The 27,844-nt window shown below is 54.7% G+C and overlaps 2 protein-coding genes across 14 annotated transcripts in view; one reads left to right on the top strand and one right to left on the bottom strand.

The window, feature by feature from the left end:
* The window catches only part of TBL1X (transducin beta like 1 X-linked), a 214,863-nt gene that overhangs the window by 175,950 nt on the left and 11,069 nt on the right, over positions 1-27,844 (top strand). For all 7 annotated transcript variants that reach the window (XM_078064799.1, XM_078064800.1, XM_078064798.1 and 4 more), the window contains 7 exons: positions 13,328-13,473; positions 15,124-15,382; positions 18,257-18,389; positions 18,881-19,022; positions 19,676-19,739; positions 19,837-19,934; positions 23,308-23,368. In XM_078064799.1, the coding sequence (XP_077920925.1) occupies positions 13,328-13,473; positions 15,124-15,382; positions 18,257-18,389; positions 18,881-19,022; positions 19,676-19,739; positions 19,837-19,934; positions 23,308-23,368 (903 nt within the window). The remainder of the gene's footprint in view (positions 1-13,327; positions 13,474-15,123; positions 15,383-18,256; positions 18,390-18,880; positions 19,023-19,675; positions 19,740-19,836; positions 19,935-23,307; positions 23,369-27,844) is intronic.
* Positions 12,890-27,844, bottom strand: part of GPR143 (G protein-coupled receptor 143) — an 85,658-nt gene continuing 70,703 nt past the window's right edge. For 4 of the 7 annotated variants that reach the window (XM_078064804.1, XM_078064805.1, XM_078064807.1 and 1 more), the window contains 3 exons: positions 27,069-27,141; positions 26,751-26,928; positions 26,247-26,380 (listed from right to left, as the gene is read on the bottom strand). In XM_078064804.1, the coding sequence (XP_077920930.1) occupies positions 26,276-26,380; positions 26,751-26,928; positions 27,069-27,141 (356 nt within the window). In that variant the 3' untranslated portion in view covers positions 26,247-26,275. Of the gene's footprint in view, positions 12,993-21,929; positions 21,952-26,246; positions 26,381-26,750; positions 26,929-27,064; positions 27,142-27,844 lie in introns of those variants that run through there. The other 3 variants (XM_078064803.1, XM_078064802.1, XM_078064801.1) reach the window with 3 other exon arrangements.

Genomic DNA, 27,844 nt, shown 5'->3' with positions numbered 1-27,844 from the left:
TCGTTATAAACCCTCTTGTAATGGTGCTAGTTGCAGACGAGCCCCTCTTCATTCAAAACGAGTCTATTTTTGTCCTAAACTGTTCTTCTGGTTTGATGATAAAGCCCCTCAGAGCGACAACATGGAACGATGAAGTTGCTCTTTCCTGTGTCCCAGATGCCACTATCCTGGTTCCCAGGCGACTTTGTGCAACCTGTTCTGAGTTGACTGTTCTGATTTGTATGTGCAGAAACGCCAAGATTCACGATTTGCCGTTCTTGTGCTTGTTAATCTGTTGGAGGGCATAAAAAGCAATTAGAATGAAAATTCCTTCATCGTTTATAAGTTCCAGTTGTTTAAATACGTGACCTGCTCGGTGTAGCCCAACAGCTTCCATTGCTGTGAACATCAGAACAACTTGAGACTGTTGAAGATGTATCCCGTCGCTTCCTACTTTCAGAGTTGGTGGTGACATAAAGAAGTCTGAGATGGTTCCAGTTTCCTCTTCTAGCTAAGATGTAGCAGCCCCTTGTCACGGTGCCTGTCCTCAGAACTTCAGGCACGATGACATTTAAGGCTGGCCTGCTCTGCAACTCAGATGTGACCTCACGGTGTCCAGCTTTCCTATATTTTATTTCCTGCCACCTCCCTCCCTCTCCCGTTCTTCCTTCCCGACGGACGAGCAAGTCATCTGGACTGTTGGACCTGACCCTGTCCCTCCTCTCCCCGGTGTTAGCGCGTGTTGCTTTACTTGTGTCCCCTCTGCCGTCCACTTCATACGTGCCACGGTCCCCAAGGGGACGTCCCTTTCTTTCCCTCCCACATCTGTGTCTGAGGCCAGTGTGCTGCTTTCTCCCCAAGGCCGGGGGTTCACCTGCGCATCTCCCATCGATGCTCCAGTCCAGGAGTCCACCCCAGCCTTTCCATCGACCCCCCCCCCCAGCCTGGGAGTCCACCCCTGCCTTTCCATCGACACCCCCCAGCCTGGGGTCCACCCCAGCCTTTCCATCGACACCCCCCAGCCTGGGGTCCACCCCAGCCTTTCCACCGCCCCCCCTCCCAGCCTGGGGGTCCACCCCAGCCTTTCCACCAACCCCCCCAACCTAGGGGTCCACCCCAACCTTTCCACCACCCCCCCTCCCAGCCTGGGGGTCCACCCCAACCTTTCCACCAACCCCCCCAATCTGGGGGTCCACCCCTGCCTTTCCACCGACCCCCAGTTTGGGGGCCCACCCCAACCCCTCCTTTGCCTTGCAGACTGCTGTTTTGGGTGCCTTGCTCCCAGGCATTCCTTAATATAATCCCACTTAGTACCACTGCCATTTCCTGACCGCTGACCACCCCCACCCTCCAAGGAACAACTTCTCCTGTTCCATCATCTTCCAGGGTATCTTTCCTCCTGCCCCCATCTTCCGTTCTCATCCATTACTCCGCCAGCCGGGCACGGCTCCTATCTTGCCAGTGTTGCTTCTGTTCCCGTTGTCACGGCCTTGTTGGGAGTCCCAGAGCGAACGTTTATTGAGCACTTACCATGTGCCACGCATGATTCTAAGTACTTGGTGAATAAAGCTGTGACCCCCTCGGAAGCAGATGCGACCACGTTTGCACGTCCCGGCGGGAAAGCCCAGGTGCTGAGCAGACAGCGACGTGCCCACGCCACATTGCTGGAAGTGCTGGACCTAGGATCCGGAGCAGGCCATCTGGCTCCAGAATCTTCCTCTTTTAAATGATTTTTTTTGGTTCTGTTAATGTGGTGAAATCGTCGATTCACTTTCTGACATTAAACCCTGCATTCCTGGAATGGACCCCACTTGGCCCAGACATTTTGTCGTTTTTTATATGTTGCTGAATTTGGTCTGTTAATACCGTGTCTGCTATATTCACATTTATCTTACTGGGAGAAACTGGGGTGTCCTGTTGCGTTTTGAACATCCTTGTTAGGTGTGGGTATTGGGCCCTGCTGGCCTCATAAAAGAAGTTGAGGATTCCACAATTGCTTTCCTCGGGGCCTACTGGCCCCATTCCCTAGTCCAGGTCTCTGCCCTAGAGCAGGGTGGAGACAGCTTTCTGTCAAGTTTAGATACTTGGGTGTCTGTCATAGCTCTTCATGTCATCTTTAAAGCACAGAAGCAGCCATGACACACGATTTAGTTTGCAGGCCTCCGCAAGACTTTTAACAGAATGCGGGCGCCCCCCCCTGCCGTGCCCCTTACCTGCAGCCCAGTGTGTGTGTGCTGAGCGATCTTTATTTCCTTTTCCCTTTGCAAACTTCTGTGGCTCTCCTGGGTCTCCGTGCGTATTTCCCAGCCTCAACAGTTTGTGTCCCATCTGCAGCATGTTGCCACATTTTATTAATATTTATTAATATTTTCCTTAAGTTGAAACAGTTCCAGAGATGTGCTAGTCGGTTAGCTGCATATGCACGACACATATTAAAGTAAATAACTTAGATTTTAAGATGTTTGCTCCTGTGCTACTTAAACTTAATTGGGTACCGTCCGAGGTTTCGGTGCCATCAGGGAGGCCTCGATGTCCCGGAATAGGACAGCCATCACGATGTTCACCTCCACGGGAGTGTCGTGAGGGCGTGTCCTTCGCCTGGTGGCACTGCCCTAGGTGCTAGGGGACAAAGGACAGAGGAGAAGAGGGAGTCTTGCTTCTTCCCCCACCTCTGGAGGGTCACCTGTCAGAGGCTGATGAATGTAACCTTGGAAGTGTGTGCAAAGGGGGCACAGCACCCCCGAAACAGGGCACAGAGAGAGGGAGATGTTTTGTTTTTTTTTTTAAGATTTTATTTATTTGAGAGAGAGAGAATGAGAGCACATGAGAGGGGGGAGGGTCAGAGGGAGAAGCAGACTCCCCGCTGAGCAGGGAGCCCGATGCGGGACTCGATCCCAGGACCCTGGGATCATGACCTGAGCCGAAGGCAGTCGCTTAACCAACTGAGCCACCCAGGCGCCTGAGAGGGAGATGTTTGAGCTAGAATTTCGCAAGCAAGGCAAGGGGAAGACCATTTCAAGCAAAATCAGGAAACTGGGTTGAGGAAGGCCCTGAGGCTCGGCAAGGGGTTCAGGGAGAAGGAGCCAGCTTGCTGACGGGGACGAAGGACACGGAATGGGAGGAACGACAAAATCCCGGGCAGTCGGGTTGGCCGCAGGTTAGGGGCGGGCGGAAACGCTCGAGCCCCACGCGCGTGGAAGCCGTTGATTCCTTCCTGAAAGTAAATCGAGGCTAGCGTGAGTAAAGGACGAGTGGACGCAGTCTGCCAGAACGGTGGCTGTCGAGACCGCGTAGCAAGCAGCGGACATGCCTGTGCTGTGTTCGGTAAAGAAGCAGGATACAGAGATGGATGGGCGAAAGAATGCACATAAAACGCCATTTGCACGGAGGAGGGGGCTGGAAGACACTACCCCACGTGCACACAGCAGTTTTAGCAGGTGCAGAATCACATGACTTATTTCCTCTCTCTTCCAAATTGCTTTCTCTGTTTTCCCCAAACTCGTAAGTTAATTTAAAAATTTTTTTTTTAAGTTGCTAATGATGTTCTCAATTATGAACCTCTGGCGTGGCCTCCGTGCTCCTCCTATTTGCTGATTTCCGAACCTCCAATCTCCGAGGGTTCAGACTTGGGGGGGGGGCCGGGGAGCCCTGGTGCCAGCACGTGGCGCCTTTGCTTGCGTTTCCTCGCGTCCTTCTGGAAGCTGGAGTGCAGGCGGCTCCCCGCGCGTGTTCCCCCCTCCCCCGCGGGGCTCTGGGAACCCGGCAGGGACAGCGGCCTCCCTCGCCAGGCCGCCTCTCCCCGAGCCAGTTGTTGGCCCGGGAGGAAGTAGCAACCTTAGTTTATAACCTGACTAATGCTTTCCCCTCCTGGATGTTTCCCATGTTGAGAGGATATTAAAATCTTGGCAGGGCGCACGGGCTGCAATAGTCAGAGGCCCACGCTGTACTCAGCCACCACCCTTGGGGTCCAGGCCAGATGTTTTAAGTGAAACCCTGTTTTAACGAGGTCCTTCTGGTATTTCTTTTGGGCGCCATCCAAGACTGTTCCATTTTACACCAAATTCCGTATTATGGCAGGTCATCTAGAACAGGTCTGCAGCCCATAAAAACATTCTCGCTGCACTCCACTTTCTGTGTCCGAGTGTCAGAATTAGGAGAGAAAGCGACGGCTGGGTCTTGAGGATTTTTTTTTTTTAAGACAAAGAATCATAAAGCTGATGATACGCACACGTGCGGTGACTGAGACTGCAAAATCAAAAAGGATTCTCAGCATAGTTTTACGCTTTTTACTATGGGTAGAAGTCGAGTTTCTGTATGATAAGAACGGCGTCTTGGGCAGAAAATGTAATCCTCTGGTGAGACTAATCCGTCACTTCCAAACGGGAGAAGTGAACCCACAGCAAAGTAGCTTCCAAAGATGAGGGTATGACAGCTTCTAGCTCCGTCTGTGTGTGTGTGTGTGTGTGTGTGTTTCTCTGATTTATCGGACCCAGCTCCCACGTCGTCACCCCTGGCCTCCCTGCCATCTTTATTTGGGTCAGCACCCGCCCTGCTCCCACCACCTCCAGTCACTCCTGTCCCCTCGTGGGCCAGACAGCCGCAGCTCTGGTGCGGAGACCTTGACGATCCGCCGTGCAGAGGGATGTTGCAGGAATGTCGATATTCGAAGAAACCTAAGGAAGTGCTGCATAATAAATGAGCGGTCCGTGCAGCCTGGGAGATGGGAGCAGGGTGTGCACCGAGCCACAGGGCCCTGCCAGCGGCGGGGGCTGTGCATCTGTCTCCCTCCCAGGATGGCTTCCGCCAGCACGCGAAAATCATGTTACAGACCTGCCAACCACAGACTCTACAGCGTGTGTTTTCACTTCCCGTCCAATAAGGGACATCCCCACCTAGCTGCTGCCCCTCCATTGTACTCATAAAAGCTAGTCCCAGTTCCACCCTCCGTCTCTCTGGCTTCCTGGTCCCTGCGTGTGGCCCTGTGTGGTGTGGCGGGGCCCCGTCTCTCGGGAATTGTAAGTGATCCGTTCTTCTTTCGATGGCATGAACCCCTCCCTCTGTGTGGCTACTGAGTCACCTCTGTAAATTAAAATCCTCTGGGTTTGCTGGCGTACGGAGGTCATTTCTAACCTCTACGTAGAGTTTTAGAATTGAAAGGGGCCTTGGAAGTAGTTTAATTCCACCTGTTTGTTGTCAGAAAAGGAAGCCAGGGAAGCAAATGAGGACAGACGCAGGCCTTGGAGTGCTTGGGGAAGGGTGCTATCTTTATAAGCAAAGAGAAACCGTGCCCAGTTCCTCCATCGCTGCATCTGACTCTTGCGGGCTCTTTTATTCCTAACGCTGCTCTCTTTAGGGGAGTGTCGTCGAAAGATACAGTTCATCTTAGTTTGCTTTGTGTCATGCAGAAAGCATTCTGCGTCGCTTTTGCAATACAGACCTTGTTTGCAGCTTAGTTGGCTGAAAAATGTATTATAAATGGTGTTACTGATAAAATGATCTTCTTCCTGTTTTTTAAAGGGGCGCCATTTTGAATCATTTAGAAGTTTCTAAACAAATTTCAAGAGTGTCCTGTGTGTGGGTTAAGAGCATGGACTCGGGAGGCGCCTGGGTGGCTCAGTAGTTAAGTATCTGCCTTCGGCTCAGGTCATGATCCCAGGGTCCTGGGTTCGAGCCCCGTATCGGGCTCCCTGCTCGGCAGGAAGCCTGCTTCTCCCTCTGCCCCTCTGCCTCTCCCCCTGCTTGTGTTCCCTCTCTCGCTGTGTCTCTCTCTGTCAAATAAATAAAATCTTAAAAAAAAAAGAGCATGGACTCGGGGGTCAGATGGCCACTTCCGAGCTCTGTGCCCTTGGGGGAATCACTTAACTGCTCTGTGACTCAATTTCCTCATCAGTAACATGGAGTTCATAAGACTAACTCATAGGTTGTTGCCAGCCCTGAGCGAATTCATGAAAAGGGCTAAGCCCCATAATACGCACTGGATATCCTTACCTTTATTCTTACTCTCAGATACCGTGATCGTTTTTACAGTTGAGGTTTACATATGGCCAACAGTCAGCTGTTGCTTGTATGGCCATCAGATTTGTTTAAAAACTGTTTTCCTTCTCTTATACTGTCGGCCCTAAATCCTTCATTCTTATCCTTTTCCTTCAAGGCTTTTACTCTGAAAATAGCAAGGACTCCGGTTTGTTCCATTGCTTACTGCCCCTTCTCTCCCATCAGCCTGAGCGGTTTTTCTCAGCCTTCCTTGAGTTTCCTTCACCTGCATCCGTCTGCAGCCGCAGCTGCTGCCCCGAGGTGGGTGCTCTGTGTGTCAGGAAGGGAATGCAGATGGGCTTCCTCCCTTCAGGAAGCTTCTGTCTCCTCGGAAGCTGGGAGGTGCGGAAGAATGGAGAGTGCTGGGCGCTGCTGGAGCTCAGGAGGGACGTTCCCTCCCGGGAGGACAAGACGGGCCTCCGCAGAGCAAGGCCATCCGGCCGAAGCCATGACGACCGAGCAGGTGTCCGCAGTGGGGAACAGGGGCGTTTGGGAGCCGGCTCTCTCGCCCTCTGACTGTTGGAAGTCGGCCCGGCCCCCTCTTTGTCACGGGGCGCTGTGCTCTGCACTGTAGGATGCTGAGCGTCCCTGGTCTCTCCCTCTTAGGTGCCTGTGGCTCCCCCCCCACCCACGCACACCCCTGTGACAACCAAAAGTGCCTGCGTCTGCTGGGGCAGGGGGGACGGACGGACAGAATCGCCCTCCCTTGACAACCATGAACCCCTGTTCTAGACCAAGAGACCGGAATAAGCAGAGGGACTCTCCAGGGAAGCGGGAAGCAGGTGTGCGCTTTGAGCAGAAGTGCCTGGGGAGCCCCTGAGAGATGCCCCCGGCTCACGGCCGGGTTCGAGGGGCTTCCAGGCCCAGGCTCAGGCGACGGGTCTTGCCCGGGCCTGCGGGCTCCTGATGGCTCTTGAGATGGAAAACACCAGACTCTAGGAATAGCACACATTCGTTTCTCACGGTTCCAGTAAAACTTTATTTGCAAGTACAAGCAGTGGGCCGGACTTGGCCTGCGGGCCTCACTTGGCCTTCCCCGATCTAGGCAGTTAGAATTCAACATGCCCATTGGCTTTGGGCGGCTGTCTATATTCCAAGCGTGCAAGTTCTTTAAATATTTAATAAAGATTCTGCATTTATAGACGCCTCAAATCGGTGCCCTTGGTATTCGGTTCGGCTGAAGACACAAAACCACCTCACAGCTGCCTTGAGTATTCTACGTCTGCTTTTCTCTGCCAAATAAGCAGCATTTCTAAGGGCCAGAGAGCGATAATTTAGTAGGTTTTGCTGACGAACGAGGCCAGCATTAACTGGGCGGAGTGGTTCAACTGATCACTAACTGACATGGTTTGTGAAGCCCTTTGTGGAAGAGTATGGTTCAGCGATGTGGTAACTGCCAGAAACAGAAAACATGTACTTGGTTTGTTTTAAATCTGCTTTTATTGCCTAGTTGGGTGAGACCAATTCATGTACAGCCTCTTTTCCTCTCTCGTGAGGAAAACAGAAAGGACTTTCCTCTTGAAGATCTCGCCATGCTTTATATAAAATGTGGTGCTTATTTTAAACTTTTCCCAGTTGATCACGAGTGCACCCTTTTTTCTCCTTGGCAATACTCTCACCTTTATCTGGCTATCCCCCGTTACTGCGTGTTACCTGAATTCTGTGACCAAGTGCATATGGAGGGTGACAAGCATCCACCCATTGTGTTTGTAAGTCAAGCAGAAGTGTGAGTAGACTGTGGATAGTGTCCTTTGGGGGATTTAGTTTTTCTAGGTTGCTGGTTCTCAACCATGTCGGGGTCAATTAGGCAATATCCAGAGCCACGTTGGGTTGTCATGAGGGAGAGGAGGCGCCTCGGGCATCCAGTAGGTAGAGGCCAGAGGTGTTGTTCCACATGCTACAACACACAGGGTGGTGCTCCCCACAGCCAAGGATCTGGCCCCGATGTCAGTCATGCCGCAGCTGAGAAATCCTGCTGTCGAGAGCGTTAGCTGGGCTGCCTCTTACTAAGTAGGCGGCAGGCCTCCCGGCTGCAGCATGACTCCAGGCTGGTGGGTGTTGGACACCAGGGACGCTGACGCTCTGCCCTCACACAGGTCTTTCATCCAGGTACCACTAAGCTCTTTATTCTCCTTTTGAACAACTTCCACACCTGCCATCGGACTAGGACTAGTCCTGAGTATTTCCATCTCCATCATTGACATAATGTGCTTTTTCCTATTGATGTCCTCTTGGGTGGAAGAAGAGAAGCATTGAAAGCTGAAGAGGTGTAAGGCAAGGAGTCTTACCGCTCTGGCAGACTGCAAATGAATAGACTTCTTAGCCTTGGAATCCAGTTGGGAGGAGTGGGGCGCTGGTGGTGGTGGAGGCTGGGCCAGCCCCAGGGGAGAAGCATCCTGCCTGGAGGGGCCCGTCTTCCAAGATGGCGCCTTACGCAGCACTGGTACATGGCAGAGCTCCAGTAACCCGAGCCTAAGAGAAAGTGCTCAAGCAGGCCTTGCTCACACGGTCTGTGGACACGTCCCAGTTCCATGATGAATGAACATCAGGACTGCAAGGTATCCGAGTGATGGTTTCATCCAGTCTCCTCGCTGAACAAACAAGGAAAGGCAGAGAAGGAAGGTTTCTACTAGTTCAGGGTCTTCTCTAGATTCAAAAACGTATGCAGGCCTGCTGGTCTCACATCTGGTTCTCACATCAGCTCCTTGAGGTACGTTTTATCCCCACAACGTAGAAAAGGAAACAGAGGCCCAGCCAAATGATGTGACCTGGCCCAGGCACTCGGTGGGGGATCGAGGACAGACCCAGCGCTCCTGACTGTTCTTGACATTCTCTGCACCTGGCCCTCCTGCTTGCCTCGATGAAAGCGGGTTGGCTCGAAGTCAAGAAAGTCTTCCAAACAAATGAACAAATGGATGAAAAAACCATTGATTTAGAGGCCATGCATAGATTCGCCCAGAGACATGCAGCTCATGTAAATTTATAAGCAAATAGGAGGACTGGTTTCAATGGTGACATGGAACATTATTACCGTGTGTGTTTATGAAGATATCCGGTTTCCAGTCATAACTTTCTGCCCCCCCCCCCGAATAGAGGACACAAGTGTTAATCACAGATGTTCAAGCTCATGGCTCTCCCGTGCACCTTTATCTGCTCAGTCATCATTTTGCTTCAGTGGGGGAAGTTCATTCCAGCGATTCCTCTCCCAGCCTCTTTGCAGTCTTAGACTCCCACGCCCTTGGTTCATCTCCGTCCCCTTCTTGCAGCAAGCCTCAACTGAATGTTGTCCAAATGTCTCCAAAAGTGGGATCTACCTCGCAAAACATTATGACGCACAGAGATCAGAAACTTAGGCAACCAGACCTTATACGTGACATTTAAACACCGGATGCAGAAGGAAATCAAGGATGTAGTGGAACATTGGGTTAGAAGTGGGCGTGCGGCTTGCCCTTTGCATGTTGTCTACGCTGCATCCGTGGCTCTGGCCGATGGGAGCCAGCGAGGTCCGGCTAGGTAACGGAGTTGGCATCCACCCGGGAATTGAAGAATTCTGGTTCCTGTGCCTGTGGGTGTTCAGGGTCGGATGAAACAATGAGTCCTGCGACCCCACAGCTAGAGTTGAAATTCTGCTTCTACCTCTCATCGCATGCATGAACCCTGGACCCGTTACCTAACTTCTCCAGTACTTACTGTCCTTGTGTGTAAGCCGTAACAGCATTTTGGGTCTCCCCCAGATTCTTCTGTTGGGATCCTAACCCCCCCCACCCCCGTGTGATAGTATTCGGAGGCAGGGCCTTCGGAAGGCGATTCGGTTGTGAGCACGGAGCCGTCATGAATGGGATTCACGTCCTTATGAAGGAGACCCCCACGGGGCTAGCTTGCCCCTTGTGCCGTGTGAGCGCCAGAAATCGGCGCTCGCCACACACCACATCTGGCCCTGGACCGTGCGCGTCCCGGCCTCCAGAACTGTGAGAAATCAGTGTCTGTCGGTCCCCGGGCTGCAGGGTTTAGGTGCAGCTGCCGGCGGGGCGCACGAGGCGTAGAGCGGAGGCTTGAGCTCTCCTCCCCGCTCGTGCTGTGAGTCACCGAGAGGGACGCCTCCCCCGCAGGAACCCGTGTCGGCTGTCGGCGCCCGAGTCGGCTGTCGGCGCCCGTGTCAGCCGGTGCCCGTGTCGGCTGTCGGCTGTTGGTGCCCGTGTCAGCCGGTGCCCGTGTCGCCTGTCGGCGCCCGAGTCGGCTGTTGGCGCCCGTGTCGGCTGGCGCCTGTGTCGGCTGTCGGCGCCCGTGTCAGCCGGTGCCCGTGTCACCTGTCGGTGCCCGTGTCGGCTGTCGGCTCCCGTGTCGGCTGACGCCCGAGTCGGCTGTCGGCGCCTGTGTCGGCCGGTGCCCGAGTTGGCTGTCGGCGCCCGTGTGGCTGACACCTGAGTCAGCTGCTGGTGCCTGTGTCAGCCGGTGCCCGTGTCGCCTGTCGGCGCCCGAGTCAGCCGGTGCCCATGTTGGCTGTCGGCGCCCGTGTTGGCTGGCGCCTGTGTCGGCTGTCGGCGCCCGTTTCAGCCGGCGCCCGTGTCGGCCGTCGGCGCCCGTGTCGGCTGTCGGCGCCCGTGTCGGCCGGCGCCCGAGTCGGCTGTCGGCGCCCTTGTCGCCTGTCGGCGCCCAAGTCGGCTGTCGGCTCCCGTGTCGCCTGTCGGCGCCCGAGTCGGCTGTCGGTGCCCGAGTCGCCTGTCGGTGCCCGTGTCGGCCGGCGCCCGAGTCGGCTGTCGGCTCCCGTGTCGCCTGTCGGTGCCCGAGTTGGCCGTCTGTGCCCGAGTCGGCCGTCTGTGCCCGTGTCGGCTGTCGGCGTGGGGCTCCGCTGGCAGCTTCCGTGGACGGTTGTCAGTGGAATCACCTGGTGGGCTGAGAGTGGCGTCCCGCTGCCCGGCTTCGGCTGTCAGCCTGAACGCCCAGGGCCTGTTGGGGACCCTGGCAGGAGCTCGAGACCTGCCCGGTAGAAGGGGACGTCGCAGTCAGGGTGGCGGAGGCCCAGGGTGACCGCGAGGCCTCAGCGAGGTCGTGGCAAGGGCGTGGGGCGGTGCTGGCCCCGAGCAGGCGCCTGTTTTATGAGTCCTGCGGTGGGTGTGGCCCCGCCGTGGACTTTGGAAAGATACCAGGAAAGAAGAAATGGCTGTGGAAGTCAGCGTTCCGCCCTGTTCGCCCGGGGGGTGGGGGGCAGATGGAGGAGGAGGTGGGGGCCCCGAGAGTGGGGACTGGGGTCAGCAGCCAGGAAGAGTCCTGAGTAAGGAGGCCGTCACGCGCAGGTCCAGGGAAGAGTCACTGGGTGGTGGTTCCGTCTTGGCCCGAGGGGTAGGGGAAGGGTCTGAGGCGGAGGGCAAGGTAGAAGGCAGAGGGGAGGCGGGTGGAGAGGGCCTTGGCCTCTGGCCCTCGGAGGCCGGAGATGGGGGGGGCCTCAGATGCGGGCCTGTGCGGCGCTCGTAGGCACGTGGTTCGGGAAGGGATCTGCAGCCCGTTGTAAGTCACCGTGGCTGGTACAGGACTCAAAACAAATAAAGGACGCGTTTTATACATTCCTTATAATCAGGCACTGGGGGATGAATGGGTGGGCTGAGGAGCAGCAGAAAGTCGACGGGGAAGAGGAGAGGAAAATGCAAACCCAGAAAGCTCCTTTCACGGAGGAACATTCCCATCTGCTGAGCGCTGCGTTTATTGCAACGGCTGGTTGTATTTTGCTCTGGGGAAGGCAGAGAGCCGCGATGTGGAATCTGCTGGAAGGCGGGGCCCATGCCATGCCCCTGTCGGTCTGGCTTCTGAAGGTGGGGTGCTAGCAGCATGAGTGTGGGAGGCCGTGTGCAGGCCTCGCAGGCCAGCAGCGGGGACCCCCCAGGGAGGATGAGCCAGTGGTGATGGGGAGGTGCTCGTGGAGGAGGCCCCTGGGGAGCAGGATTCGAGGGACCCCCCCTTACAAATGAGAGTCTGGCAGAGCTGAAGGGGGTAACCCCAAGACTGGTCAGAGCAGTCCAGCCTTGTGGGATGAGCAGATTCTCGCCGCACAGTGGGCAGGACATCCTGGCAAGGCAGCTGGAGGGTTCACCCCCAGAACTCCCGCTGCCTTCCCTTTTGCCTGATGAATGTCCAGCGTACACGGTAAGAGAGTTCAGAGCCTCATGGTGGGAGTGCCTTTGGCCGCACTCCACCTCCAGGCAGGGAGCTAAGCATAGGGGCTCCTGTTACTCACAAGGCCTGCACCCCACAAGGCTTCCCAGTTTCTGGGCACCCCTGGCCATCCCAGACCAAGCAAGGGGACGGTACTCCCAGCAGACTGGGCTGCCCCCTTGCAGGGAAGACCTGCAGCAGCTGGGAGCTCCGGCCGTAGGGTGCCCCCTTACCCTGCTTGAGGAAGCGGTGGCCACAGCAGGTTCCCGATTGCCCTCGGACCCCCCAGGGGTCCCCAGCACCTCCTACCCCCTGCCCTGCCACCTCCCTTTCTGGAAGTAGGCATTGTTTTGTACACGCGGTAACCACCCTGACGAGTGCTGAGGGAAGGACGGGGAGGAGCCAGCATCCCATAGCCAAGGGAAAGTTACCGATTATTAGATAAATCGACTCAAGCCACCCCAGTGGGTCCAGAATGGTCTCTTTTTCTTCGGATGTTTGGCCGTGTGGTGCCTTGGCCCCCGCCTGCCATGAGCGCTCGGAGCCCGGCTAAAGAAAGGCACCCTGTGTGCACTGCGGCTGGGCCGGGGGACACTCAGAGACCGGAGCCAGGAGCTCTGGAACGAGGGACGGCAACACGGAGAAGGCCCAGAGTTGCACTTCGGCAGCAGAAACATTTCCCCAGGGGGCACCTGGGTGGCTCAGGCGGTGAAGCGTCTGCCTGGCTCGGGTCATGATCCCAGGGTCCTGGGATCGAGCCCCACATCGGGCTCCCTGCTCGGCGGGAAGCCTGCTTCTCCCTCTGACGCTCCCCCTGCTTGTGCTTTCTCTCTCTGTCAAATAAATAAAATATTTTTTAAAAAAAGTTTATCCAGGGCAGATTATGCTCCGTTTTGCCATTAATAACACCGAAACGGCCCCACCTCTAAAGCTGTTCCCGTCCCCTGCACACAGGTCTGGGGCCGCTGCATCTCTTCCATCCCCCTGCCCGTTGGCACCACTTCGGCCCACACCGGAGCTGGCCGTCCCGCGCCCCCCGCGCCCCCCCAGCTAATCCCGAGCACCTCCAGTCCGTGCAGCCGCCATCGGCTCTCCGTGGCTGGGCCTCCCGCCACCCTCCATTTCGGGCCTCACGAAAGCCTGTGCTCCCCCCCGTCTCTCGCTGCAGGTTTTTCCCACTCGGCGTTCACGTTCGGCATCGAGAGCCACATCAGCCAGTCCAACATCAACGGGACGCTGGTGCCGCCAGCCGCTCTCATCTCTATCCTGCAGAAGGGACTGCAGTATGTGGAGGCCGAGATCAGCATCAACGAGGTACGTGCGCTCCCGGGGCGCGGGCCGCTGGCCTGGCCCCACCAGCAGAGCCCGGCGACCGTGGAACAGCTCGGAAACCAGTCGTGGCCACGCCACCCGTGGCCCGGCTGCTGGATTCCTTCCACGCTCCCTCGCTTGGAACGGCCCTGCTCCTTACAAGCCTGTCTTATTCTGCGTTCTCTGTAGCTTTTAAAAACTACAAAAGTAATACATCCTGTACTCGGCCACCCGTGTTCCTCCACCCGTTTCCGAAAACCTACATCTTTGAAAAACACCCGAATTTCTGCCTGTCCTGTGCACATTCTTCCCTGAGTGTGGCCCTCTCCTCCTTCCTCCTCTCAGATTGGGTGCCCGGAGGCCGTGTTCCACCGGCCCCTTGAGGCCCCGTCTCATCTCTTTTTTCCACAAAACAGTTAAATGTGGGGATAGGAGCGCGTGACCCCAGAGGGCGCCTCCCCCCCCAGCTCTCAGATCGTGCGATCCTGCCACTCGATGTCTCCATCCCCTGGTTTCCATGTGTTCAGTCTGTCGAGAAGCCCTCGTGGCGTCTCTTCCTCACTTCCAAATTCCAGCATGTCTGGAGATGAATAAAAGGGCGCGTCATTTGTGACTTCGGTTTGCGGTCACTGAACAGTGGGACAGCATGCTTCCAGAGTTTAAACTGGGAGGTGTTTTCATTGTTCTGGGCAGTTTCTACTTTCTGCCAAGTGGTCGTCCCTTTGAGGCGTGACTCTCTGAAGAAGGTGGTAGGGAAGTGTGCTGACCACTCGGTCAACATTGGCCACACCGTGGCCAGAACCAAAGCATGAAGGTGGTCGACGAGGTGACCGGCTACTTGCGTACACGTTTTCCAGGGTTTCCTATTGTTTCATTGCTTTCAAATGCAATATTGTACGATGGCCAGAAGTCAGCTGGGGTCATGGATCATTTTGATCATGTCCAGCTGAAACTCCTGGCATTCACTTCTTCCTAATTTCCGAGGTAATTCAAGTTCAGGATATGCAAAAACATGTTTGCACACTGAGCAGCCACAACCCAGAAGCACTGACTTGTCTGACTCTGATATTTGGAACGATTTCTAAGAACTCCCTCCTGTGTTCAGTGTGTATGGAAATTTTTTCATTGCAGATAGAAGCCAGAGAATCAAAACCAGTTGAAAAAACACTCATGGGGACTGAGCACTGCTGTCGCCCGTATTTCACGGCTGTATTTGGTCTACACCCTGAACCCCAGTGGCAGCAGATGGATATTTTATTAAGTCACACGGACACGTGTACGAGGAATCAAACATGAATGGTGCCAAAATCTCTGATTTGGTCTTGAGGTTTCCAAAGAGCTGCCTCTCCCTCACAAGACGGTGGTGGTTCATAGACTTTCTGTACTTATCGTAACATCCGGCAGGGCTTCTCAAACTCGGCACTCTCAGCACGTGGGGGCCAGATGGTTCTTCGTGGCGGGGCGGCCTGGACGCTGTAGGACATTGAGCCACGTCCCCGATCACCCCGTCCCCTCCTTCCCCACTCTGCGCCGCTGCCCCGGCCCGGCCGGACCCCCTGGGCGTCGCTCTGGGCCCCGCACCCGCTGGGCCTGGAGCGCAGAGGCCACCGGGCCCCGGGAGCTGACGGCCGCCCCCTGTGGCTCTCTCCCCAGGATGGCACGGTGTTCGACGGCCGCCCCATAGAGTCGCTGTCCCTGATCGACGCTGTAATGCCTGACGTAGTACAGACGCGGCAGCAGGCCTTCCGGGAGAAGCTCGCTCAGCAGCAGCAGGCCAGCGCGGCGGCGGCGGCAGCGGCGGCCACGGCGGCCACGGCAGCCACGGCGGCCCCAGCGGCCGTGGCCCAGCAGCACCCACCAAAGAACGGAGAGGCCACGGTGAACGGGGAGGAGAACGGAGCACACGCGATAAGTACGTGTGGGGCTCTGGGAGTGGGCGAGCTTCTGGTGGTTTCTCTCCTGAGTCCGTGGGAGTCGCAGACTCTTCACGCTCTGCTGGCTCTTTCTCGGGGTCCCGGGGCGGGCGTCATGTTTGCTGGGAAGAGCTTCACGCTTTGTTTCCGTCGGCCTCCTTAGGCACGGCGGTCTTCACGCACACGTCCTCGATTTTAGGAAGTCGTGCTGCTCAGAGAACTTGTTTTTTGTGACAGTAAGATGTACCGTGTGATCACTGTCCGGCATCAGAGGGTTTCGTTGTGGAGGCCCCTGGTCCTCTGTCTGGCCTTCGGTGTTGAGCGCCTTGGGCCGGCATTTGCTGTACTAGCCCAGCTCATGGTTACGGAGCGGGCCGCGGGCCCCAGAAGACAGCAGGTGCGGCCTTACGTGGTCCTCCCCAAATGCTGGGCGCTTAGTCTCTGTTAGCTAATTGCCCTAAAGGACGTGGCTGATCGGAGCGCCTGAATTTCTATCCAGAGAACCGGACTCCGCTCTGATACGTGGCTTATAAACTCAAAGACTGCTTCAGGGTCTATGTTCAAAGCATGCTGTGTGTGCACAGTACACGTGTGTGTCACACACCGGTGTGTATGTGTACACGCGTGTCTGTGCACGCACGTGGCTTGCTTACACGTGGCTCGCTGGTCGGCCGCCCCACGTGAGGCGGCAGCTTGCAGCCAGGCCCTGTGGCAGCTTCTTGTCCACGGGCACAGGGTAACGGATTCTCTTGAGTTAGAGAATCCGACCCGCCCTCAGATGGAGAACCCAGACAGGCTGTAACGCGGATTCTAATAAGTGGGATGACGTACGGGCCGTGAGTCTAGCATAGAGATGGAAGGACTTCCCATCGGTAGCTTACATCGTCACTGTTACTCAGGTCCCGAGGATGGGGCGGGGAAGGACGAAGACAGTACGCAGCTCGTGCCGCAGATCACTTAGTGCGTATCCACTCGCAAGCGATACAACCCTCAAGTTCTTAAAAATGAAACTGGAAGAAACTAAAGGTCATTGTTTTCTTAGTCTTCCGTCACAGAAACGAATTTGTAAGTGGTGAACTTGAAGAAATCTGTGTTTGCCAAGACGGAAGTTTTGCAGACTTTTGAATTGTACTGATTTCTTTTAAACCTAATCAGGGGGTAGAAAATCTTTTTTTTTTTTTTTAAAGATTTTATTTATTTATTTGACAGAGAGACAGCTAGAGAGGGAACACGAGCAGGGCAAGTAGGAGAGGGAGAAGCAGGCTTCCCGCGGAGCAGGGAGGCCGATGCGGGGCTCGATCCCAGGACCCTGGGATCATGACCTGAGCCGAAGGCAGACGCTTAACAACTGAGCCACCCAGGTGCCCCAAGGGGGTAGAAAATCTTAACAGTTGGGGCATGTGGGTGGCTCAGTCATTTAAGCATCTGACTCTTTATCTCAGCTCAGGTTTTGATCTCAGGGTTGTGAGTTCAGGCCCTGCACTGGGCTCCACGCCGGGCAAAGGAGCCTACTTAAAAAAGAAGAAAAGAAAATCTAATGGGACACAGCTGCGTAGAGACGGGTACACGCCTTAAAGCAGACTGGCCGCTCACACACAGATAGCCTTCATTTCGTGGGTGCCCGTGGGTTACCTGTCACTCTCCAGGGAGCACACCTGAGGGCTATCTGGCATGGCACGTCATCCTTACTTTTACTTTGTTTCCTGAAGCCTGGGGCCACCTACAGTTTGCAGTCATCTTGCTGCAAGGCAGGTTGAGGCCAGACTATGGTGTCCAAACTGATCGTTCATCCTGACCTTCAAGAATCTTCTGTATCCTGCCACTTGGGAGAAAAACAGCCGCCTTCCGGGATGGTTCTCTTAAGGGTGGCATTTAGCATGCTTGTCTCCACCGTCACCAGGCCTACCCGGGAATTCAGAACCCAGATCCCATGAGTCACCCAGGGCAGGCTTACTCGGTTAGAGAGCCTGGCAGCTCTGCTTGGCGTAGGAAGTCTGATACAGAGGTGGCTCAAGGAGGAAAAAACAGAGCACTTCAGTCCCAAGAACACGAGGATGTTTGCAGGCAGGGGGTGCAGGGTGGTGGGTGCGCTGGAAGAGTGATGGCCTCTCCCACTGGGAGTGCGCTTCACAAGATAAAGAGGTGATACCTCAGACAGGTGCTCACGGATAAAATGTCTCATTCCGTCTGGAGAACAGCAACCTTTGGGCTCGACCTCACGCTCATCATTCCCCCACCACCAGCCTCATGGTGGTGGTGGTTGTTAGACCTTAGCGTGGTCCTAGTTATGCAGAATAAATAACTTTGTATTTCTCTATCAAGTTTGGAAACTGTTGAAATAAAGAAATGTATGTAATACATTTACTAAATTACACAAAAGTCATGATATAGTTAAAATCGTCAGAGGTGATATTACCTAGCACGTAAAAAGAAGATGTCTCTATGAGAGCAAGACCGTTACATAGTCTTACTTGTACGAGGAACATAAGAAACAACGCAGAGGATCCTAGGGGAACGGAGGGAAAACCGAAGGGGAAATCATCAGCAAGGGAGATGAACCCTGAGAGACTCTTAACTCCAGGAAACAAACTGAGGGTTGCTGGAGGGGAGGTGGGTGGGGGGATGGGGTAGCGGGGTGATGGGCATTAAGGAGGGCACAGGATGGGATGAGCACTGGGTGTGATATGCAACTGATAATGTGCTGAACTCTATACTTGAAACTCATGACATACTATTAATTGGCTGATTGAATTTAAATTTTAAAAAATGAAATAAAAAATAAAAAGAAGGTGTCTCTAACACTCAGGTGCCCTGAGAATGCATTTCTCTTATACACCGGTTAACCACATGTCTTTTCCTGTTCCCTGTGACAGATAATCATTCGAAACCAATGGAAATAGACGGGGACGTTGAGATTCCACCCAACAAAGCCACAGTCCTTCGGGGCCACGAGTCTGAGGTGTTCATTTGTGCCTGGAACCCTGTCAGTGATCTCCTAGCTTCCGGGTAAGGATGCCAGGCCGGGGGTACCCCAGGGTCTGGGGCATCCGAGATGTTCTCTCCTTTCTGGAACTGTGCCTTATGGAATACATGCTCCCCTCTCCTTGGTGTGCAGACCAAGACCTTGGGCTCTCTGTGCTGCCCTCCTTCCCAGGTCGTGAAGAAGCCCTCGCTCCTCCCTGTGTTCTCACTGGGGTAGGGAGCAATGCAAAGATATTTAAAATTGCTAAGGGGTGCCCGCCTGGCTCATTCAATAGAGCACGGGACTCTTGATCTCAGGGTTGTGAGTTCAAACCCACGTTGGGTGTGGAGCCTACTTGAAAAAAAAAATTAAGAGCAACAAAAATGGTGAGGCGAGAAACAGAGCCAGTGAGCGGGATCACGAAGACACGAGGCCACAGGCCAGAGCTAGCTGACAGAGGCAGCCCGAGCAAGGCTGACGGGCTTTGTTTGCACTTGAACGGGAAGCTGAATGCACGTGCGCTTTCCTTCTGCAGATCCGGAGACTCGACGGCAAGAATATGGAACCTTAATGAGAACAGCAATGGGGGCTCCACGCAGCTCGTGTTGAGGCACTGTATACGAGAAGGAGGACATGACGTGCCGAGTAATAAAGACGTGACCTCACTGGACTGGAACGTAAGCACCTGCCACCACGCAGACCCGTTAGCAGCTCCAACTCGGCTGGCGCCCCGGCGGGGCTGTGCGGGCGCAAACACAGGGCAGTGGGCCGTCTGTGAGCCCCCCGCCGCCCCCCGGGGCTGCTCTCCCGTTGCCGAGAGCGTGTAGCAAGGCTGTGTCGGGCAGACAGCCAGCTGGGTGTTGGGGGCCTCCCATTCGGTCCCTGAGCAAGATGAGCCTGAGGAGACGGAGAGGGGACGGGCGGCCAGGAAAGGGGACCGTCCGGCTCGCCGCTTGGGCGGCGGCTGCTGCAGGCACTCACCGTGGGGAGCACGCAGGCCTTCGCAGCTCCTTTGGCGTCTGCCTGCCTCACAGACGGCTCTGTGTGCGCGAGCGCATTTTTAACAGCCACGGTCAGTGTCTCCAAGTGTCCCTGTGACGTTTCGGATGGCATGGTGCGGGACGTCGGCGGGGTGACGGGGTGCAGTGCGTTGTCCCCGTCCGCCCCGTGTCGCGGCAGGACCCCGTACGTCGCCAGTTCAGAGCAGCGGGGCGTCCCGTGGTCCCGGGGGTCCGTTAGTGTCTTCCCGGGGAGCCGAGGCTGCCTGAGCCCCGGGGTCCGGCGAGGCGCCGAGCTGTTGGCGGTGTGTGTGTGTGTTTCTGGCCCGCAGAGCGACGGGACGCTGTTGGCGACGGGTTCCTACGACGGCTTCGCCCGGATATGGACCGAGGACGGTGAGCCGGGCCCGCCCGCGTGCGCCTCGCGACGCGATCGGCGGGGAGCCGACCGTGGCCTTGAAGTCAGCCGGTCTGTTCTCTCTTTACCTGACAGGCAACCTGGCGAGCACCTTAGGGCAGCATAAAGGCCCCATCTTTGCCTTGAAATGGAACAAAAAGGGGAATTACATTTTGAGTGCTGGTGTAGACAAAGTGAGTATTCGCTTCAAATAGGTCTCAAAAAACAAACGTCTCTTTGATCTGTAGATGCTGACTTGCTTTGAATTTCTGGGTAACATCCTGGGTTTTTATGTTTTTGTGTTTAATTCTGAGGCTTTCTGCTTCTCCTTAACAAGGCAGAAGAGCTGCTTTAGGTTTTGTTTTTGTGGTTTTGGTCTTACTGTTCACATATAACACATACTCTCTCAACGTATTATACTGTTCCACAGACCTCTGTGCAGAGCCTCTCCCCCCCCTTTTTTTGAGGTACGTCATTCAGCGATGGAAAGAGGAAATCCCCCAGTTGCATGTATCCAATGCTTGAAAAGCAAAGTGGCGTGGGATGCACGGGACAGAAACCTTTCCCCCACTGAGCAGTTTTGGAAACACAAACCGTTCTCTCGCCAGGCTTCTTTTTCCCTAACGCGGTGAATTGTGACTTTCCGTCGTGGGCTGTAGGCTTCTCTGAGAGCTGAAGGAAAGCGGGCCCGCCCATGAGGGGGCACATCCCTGGCGGGCCACGGGGCACGCTCGGCACACGCCTTGTGCCTGGACAGGGCTGCCAGGTGGATGTGACGGGGTCAGGTCCGAGTGGCCGCGAGCAGCCAAGGGCCTCTAGGAGCCGTGGGTGGGCAAGGAGTCAGCAGGTGCAGGCATCATGTGGCTCTGAGCGTGGCCCACTCTCTCTGGGTCCGCTTCCTCGGGTGCCTAGAGCTAGGCATCAGGACCCCCGAAGAACGTGGAAGGAATGCTTACGTCATTCCTGAGACTCAGCAGGAATTGGAACTCCTTGCTTTGGAAAAGAAGTATTCTCGAGAAATGAAGCCGAAGGGAAACAGAAGTGGTTTGTGTTTCTACAACTGTCGCCTGGGTCTGAGGACGAGACTGTCGTGCGGTCTCCGAAGGGCTTTACGTTTTCATACTGACGTCAGGATCATTTGAAAACCTGGTTACGTTACTGCGGGGTATCCATTCGAGTTCTACAGTGAATGAACAGTAATAACCACCACCTGTCAATACTGTCACGGGCGTGGGCTATGGTATTCACTCTCCGGCCGGTGACAGTGTGTGCCGACCCCCGCACCAGAGGGTAGCCCTCGAGGTCAGTGAAGAGTGCCGCCGCGCTCGCTCTCCCAAGCCAGTAAACCTCTCTTTCAAACCCGGCAGCCTAACATCTAATGTTGAAAAAACAAAACACACACACACACACACACACACACACACACACACTCACTCGGGTCCGTGGCCTAACATCTAATGTTGAAAAAACAAAACACACACACACACACACACACACACACACACACACACACTCACTCGGGTCCGTGGCTGCCCATCCGTACTGCTGACTGCATTATTGAAATATTTGTGCAAATGATCGCTGACCCTTACCAAGCACTTCACCGTACATGTTGGCCTCTTCAGGGCTCCCGAGAGAGGAGGTGGGCGCTGGTGCCAACAGCCCCATTTCACAGGCACCTGCACTCACTTGCCTAGGGACACCCGGGTCCAGGGTGCAGGTCCCGGATTGCCAGTAACTTCTGCCCTTTGACCTCCACACACTTCCAAAAAGTTCTTTGTAGCCTCACCTGCCTCCTGCGCAGGGGCTCATTTTTATATTCCATTTTTGATTTTCCACCTTCCTCTCAGTCGTGACTCTACCGGGTGATGAGCCAGACGGCCACGGAAAATGCACATTTGGAATTCACTTCGTCTTTGGCTCCCACGTGTTGTTTCGTCCGTCGTATACTTAGCGGAAACACCCACTAGCTGATAGGATTACTGCTGCGGTGTGTGGCGTTGTGTCAGAGAGAAGTACTGAAAGAGTTTACATAGTCTTTGCGTTGCCACATTTGGGAGTGGCTACGTTGAGAAAAGAGTTAGGATCCACCAAACGACAAAGTTAATTGGTCTAGGGGCACCCGGCTGGCTCAGTCGGTGGAGCGCGCGACTCTTGATCCTCAGGGTTGTGAGCTCGAGCCCCACGTTGGGTGTAGAGATGACTTAAAATCTTAAAAAAAAAAAAAAGAAAGTTCATTGGTCTAGAGCTGAGCCCAAACTTAGAGAACTGAGTTTCAAAGATATTTGGTGCTCTGAGGATTTCATCTGCAATTTTCTGCAGTTGATAGAAAATATAAGCAGTTCTTAAAGCAGAATCTTAAGTGCTATGCACAGGGAGGTGGAAGAGTTCCAGTTAAGGTAGAAATTCCAGTTGATTAAGACTTAATTTCCCTGTGGCGCCTGGGTGGCTCAGTCAGTTAAGCATCTGCCTTCAGCTCAGGTCATGATCCCAGGGTCCTGGGATCTAGCCCCATGTCAGGCTCCCTGCTCGGCGGGGAACCTGCTTCTCCCTCTCTCTCAAATAAAATCTTTAAAAAACAAAAAACACAATCCCCGTGGTGTCAGTGAGCTACATCTGGTTGCTTCCCTGTCTTCCCTTAAGTTCCTAAGGATTCAGGATTTACTTTGCTTTGCAAGGTGGAGATCATTTTTCTCCGTATTTGTAGAGCGGTGACTCATGCCCGGGCCTAGTGTGACACACTGCTTTTTGCTGGATCTGGTGTCCGCGCCGCGGGGGGTGATGGTCAGGGCCGGGGTCAGAAATGCCAGCTTCTTGAGCTCTGCATTTGGCGAAGTGCTAGAAAGCTGTGTCGAGGTGCATCGTGGCAGGTTTTTCAGCAGGTGTCCGTGTTGGGGAGGAAGGGGGATCCCCACCCGTCGGGGCACTTTTCCCGGTAGTGTTCCATGGAGTAGCCACCACCAGTGTGTGGCTGTTGGTTCACAAAATGTAGCCATCGGACCGCTGAGCATAGAACCCACACTGGGTCCCAAAAATCTAGATGAAACACAGGATGCCAGATATCTCATTAATGTTTACGTATCGATTCTATGTTGAAACAGTATTTTGGCCACATTGGAGTGAGCTAAAATATATTGTTGAAATTAATTTTACCGATTTCTTTTTCCTTTTTTTTTTTTTTTTTAATTTATTTGAGACAGAGAGGGAATGAGCATGTGTGCGAGGGGAGGGGCAGAGGGAGAAGGAGAGAGAGAATCCTCAAGCACACTCCCTACTGAGCACAGAGCTTGGGGCTTGATCCCAGGACCCCGAGATCACGAAATGAGCCAAAAGTAAGAGTGAACACTCAACCAGCTGAGCCACCCAGACGCCTCTTTTTCTTTTTTTTTTTAATGTAGTTATGAGAAAATTAAAAATGACTTTGTGGCTCACATTGTATCTCTTTTGGACAGTGCTAGTTTAGAAGGAAGGGGGGGTTCACGGTCTTTTCTTGTATGTTAAATTTTTCAGAGAAATCTTTCCATGAAGAATAGTTACTAACTTTTTCTTTTTGTTTGCGGAGCACAGACAACAATAATTTGGGATGCCCACACAGGAGAAGCCAAACAACAGTTTCCGTTTCATTCCGGTGAGTTTTTGTGTTGTTGTTGTTGTTGTTGTTTTTAATAATTCCAAATAGGAATTCATAGTCCTAGGAAATGTCCCTTAAAGTAATCGTGAAAACTTGCAGGAAGGAGTCCGTGGAATGTAGCTGGTGGGAAGGAAGTGCATTTCATGGGAAGCCTTGTTCTTAAGCTTTGCAAGATACACATGCCCTCAACAGCTGCCTGCTCAGAAGTTAAACACAGCAGTGAACCAAGCACAGAAGCAGTGTGGGCGCCTTCTTCCTGCTGTCTCAAGGGGCGTGCTGCGTTGGGGTTCCCTGCGACCACGCCTGGGTCTGGACGCTCCCTGGGAGGACTCCTGGACTCAGCGGATAGCTGTCCTCGGGGCTGAGGGGCATCACTGCGGAAAGACACAGAGCAGAAGCCGCAGGCAGGGGCACGTGGGGGGATGTCCAGGGCTTCCGAGGGTCCTCTCCGAGCGGAATCAGTCCACGTCTGATGCCCCCAGAAACGAGTTATGACAACACATGGGAAGGGTCAGCTACCAGGAAAACTCATTAGGACTCAGGGCCTGAGGTTTGTAATTGGGGGCTGGTCCCGTAGGCACCCCTGCTTGGCGTGTGCCCCAATGGCAGTGGTGGGAAACCTCTGGATGTCCAAATTCCCAGTCTCGGGCCAAGGACCAGCCTTGCCCGTGGGCACTCCTACGGAGAGCAGCGTCAGGCCTGTGGGGGTCCGTCTGCCCCGCAGACATGTGCAGCCACCGCTGTGGACCTCACCCTGTCCCTTTGTGTGTTGGGGTCCTAGCAGGTTGCATGGGGCAGCCAGGGTTCTAGAGAGTTCCAATTACCCAGATTCCCACCTGCCACTTCACGCTCTGTGTAGCTCAGTCTTGTTGTTAGATGTGGCCTCTTAAGGACAGACGACCACCTCCCAGAAGGAACGGACTGGGATAAAGACTGGCTCAGACCTGACAGACGGGAGTGGATGCTCCTTCCCTCAACAGGAAATGTCTCTTCCATTTTGAGGGAATCTAAACGTGTGGAGGGAGCGTTTACTATTCTCTGAGGGCACCCTGACGGGGAGTTTGGGGTGCGTGGTGATGGTCTGCATCCACGCGCTGGCCCCATGGACTCCCCTTGGAAGCACAGCCCATCTCCGTGCCCAGGGAGCGGCTCCAAGCAGGGGACATGGGTCGTCCAGCGAGCTGACGCAGCCAAAGATTCCGTGAGGCAGGACTGGGTTCCGATGCCCGGACACCAGCTCCACACGGTCCTTCAGCTGTGCTTTCTCCTGATCGGGGGGACCCTGGTGTTGTAGCTGGTACCCTGGTACTTTGCAAACATAGCACGTCTCTCCCGTGTGTCCTTGTAGCTTGGGGTCCACACCGGATGCACCCCTTGGGGTGCCAGTGAATTTAGCTCTTAGTGTTGCTTTAATCTAACACCACTGATGATGTGGAAGTGGGTGAACGTATTCCAGAACGTATGTTCTCACCGGGAAGTAGGCAGGGCTCCAAACGCAGGCGGCTTGGACTTCCGACCTCTGTGGTGTGGGGCAGGGGAGGGTGTGTAGGTCACACGATATGTACCGTTAGTGAAAACTACACGTTCACGTGGTGGACAGCCGTTACCACAGTCACGTTCCAGAACGTTTCCACCACCCCAAAAGGAAATCCCTTCTCTTTAAGAAGTCCTGCTCCTTACAAGCCCAGCGTCCCGCAAGCCAGTCTACGTGGATCTGAGCATGTTGCCAGATTACGACTCTGCTCCAGACAGCATCGCGGGGCAAGTAGCAAGTGACTGGATCCTTCCTGGTGGTCTCGCATTGTTGGCATAAATAACCAAAGTGTCCCGACCTTTGTTGTCGGGGACGATACCGTAACGGATTCGGAGCTCAAGAAGAGCAGGTGTGCTCACCCGTGTGGTTGGAGGGAATATCTGAAACAGAGCTCTGGATTCTACTTTTCAGAGAAAAAATATGCCCACGATAAACATCAGTAAGATTCCCCTGACACTTTTATTTATGGGGCGCCTGGGTGGTGCTGTTGGTGAAGCGTCCAGCTCTAGATTGTGGTTGTGAGATCGAGTCCTGTGTCGGGCTCTGCACTCAGTGCGGAGTCTGCCAGGGCATTCCCTCTCTCCCTTGGCCTCCACCGTCCCCCCAAAAATAATAAATCTAAAAAAAAAAAAATTCATTTATAAAGTTTTTCAGCAGAATGTAGTATTTCCCAAAGCATTTCTAAGACTTCATGGAAGGGCTCTCCGTCCCACTGGCCAAGAACACCACCCATGTGTTTCTTACATATTCTCACCCGTAATTCTCACCATAATGGTGTATAGGTCCCCGTCGCTGGTTCAATAAGATCCAGGTGTCGTTTGCTCTTTTTTTTTTTCTTTAGCGTGAAGGAGAGTGCTAGAAACTGTTCAAGATGGTAACTTGAAAGAAAAGGAAGTGTGCTCTTTTTCGGAGCAAAACACAGAGCTTATAAGGAGGACCGTTTGTCAGCATTCAGAAACTCCTCGAGTTGATGGGTTGGTCTGAGAAATTGCCTTTGGCTCGTTAGGTTTTCCCCACGAACACCCGTTAGGGCCACGGTCTGTCACCATCAGCAGGAAGCGTTTCCTCAGAGGCTGACCGTGGACTACCACTCAGCAATAAGGAGCATGTCGTCAACAGACTGTTGGTAACACAGAACAGCCTGATAGGTCTCAAGGGGTCTCAGTCGGACCAGTCTCCAAAGGTCGTCTGCTCTACGACTCCGTTACGTATGACCTTCTTGGGATGAAGAACTGTTGGAACTGGAGAACGCGTGAGTGGAGCCAGAACGTAGGGACGGTGCAGGGAGGCCTTGGTGTGAGTATACGGTGGCACGAGGGGATGCTCGGTGACCGTGGCACGGTTCTGGATCTGCCTGTGCACGTGGCCGCTCAGAAGTGGCCCAGCCGCCCCCCCGACACACACACTGTCCCAGCACCGGCCTTCTGCTCTTGCCCCCGTCCCGGAGAGCCGCAGAATGCAACTACTGAGGGAGCCTGGATCAACAGGAACATTCCAGAATTAAACTTAAAAACAAAACAAAAACAAAAACACAAAGCAAGCCGGGCTGTGCCTGGAGGGCTGCTGACGGCTGAACCTCACTGGCCCACGTGTGGGCAGGGAGCGCATGTGGACCCCGAGTCGCTACGCCCTGCCTCCCGTCGCTTACCCACACCAAACGGTGAGATCATCCTGGGGGCTCCGGGGCTCCTGGTGGCAGGGGCCCACTCACAGGGGGTCAGCCACCCAAGTACAGAGGGTCCCCCTCTCTGGATGGCGAGGGTCAGCGGATGTTAATTTTCACGACCAGGTGCTAGACGCTGTCCCCGGAGCTGCCCCCCAGAGGGTCCTGTTTGCAAGCGGAACCGCATGCCCTGAATGTAGAGGGCGGCCAGGAATTGAGGACTTGGCCGGCGCGGTGTCGTCGGTGACAGCAGCTGCGGTCCTAGCGCTCCGGCGCACGGGCTCATCCCCCGGCCGAGCGGGGTCCGCGCCTGCCTTCCGCTGTGCCCAGGCGGGAGGTGGGCCGGGAACCGTGGGGCTGCTGGGGACGGAGCAGAAAGAGATGCTCTCGGCTTCTGAACAAGCCTGGGCTCGCTCTCCACCCAATGCTCCCACCTGCCAAGTGCACCCGGGAGGGAGCGGGACGAGGAAGCGAATGGGACGCACCCTGCAGTCACCTACCTGTGGAAGATCAGAGGGGCCATCTGATCGGTAGCACATCCTGAGGAATCTGGATTCTTCTCCCGATTCAGTGCTGACTTGCTTTGAAAGAAACACACGAGACACGGTTAGGGTACTGATCGGTCGATGAAACCTGTGACGAGAGGCTTGCAGGAACCTAACTCCCTTCTGTGTCAGAGCAAGGATGCTGCATAGTCTGACGGGCGGTCTGGGGAAGGGGGGAGCGCTGGGAGGCAGAGAAGTCCATCACCCTCCCCCAAACCCTCAGCAGAGGGCCTGGGAAAGGCCCACGAGTCAGAAAGGGTGCTCATCATACGTCCTGAGCCCTAAGCCCAGTTGTGTCCCCAGAGGGTAAGTCCCCTCCAGCTGATGGGCTGCATTAATGTGTTGCAGGAGACTTTTTAAAATCAAGATATTTGACCATCGGATATGAAATCTTTTTCACCTCCTTGTCTCTTTTTCCCATCTAAAACACATCAGATCAGCCCGCCACAGGGATATTTCTGGAAGCAGCAAGGTGTAAGGGGGGGCAGTGCACGTTCTCACGAACCCGTCCCCGCGTCGCGGGGTCTAGAGATGCCACAGGGCATGGCAGCCGTCACGGGGTCTCTCCACAGCGTCTGCTCAGCATCCCAGATGTGCACGGACAGGCCTTTATGGACTCTGAGGGGAAGAGGCTGTGTTCACACCGGGCACGTTCTTTCACTGTGTTACTAGATAGGCTCCTGGACTCTGCTTCTAACTGTTCTTACGTCGGCTGAGCGTGCGCACCCGTA

This window comes from Halichoerus grypus, chromosome X (genome assembly GCF_964656455.1).
Source record: "Halichoerus grypus chromosome X, mHalGry1.hap1.1, whole genome shotgun sequence".
Taxonomy (NCBI): domain Eukaryota; kingdom Metazoa; phylum Chordata; class Mammalia; order Carnivora; family Phocidae; genus Halichoerus; species Halichoerus grypus.
The sequence above is the reverse complement of the archived record's forward strand: the minus strand, read 5'-3'. Positions and strand labels throughout refer to the sequence as shown.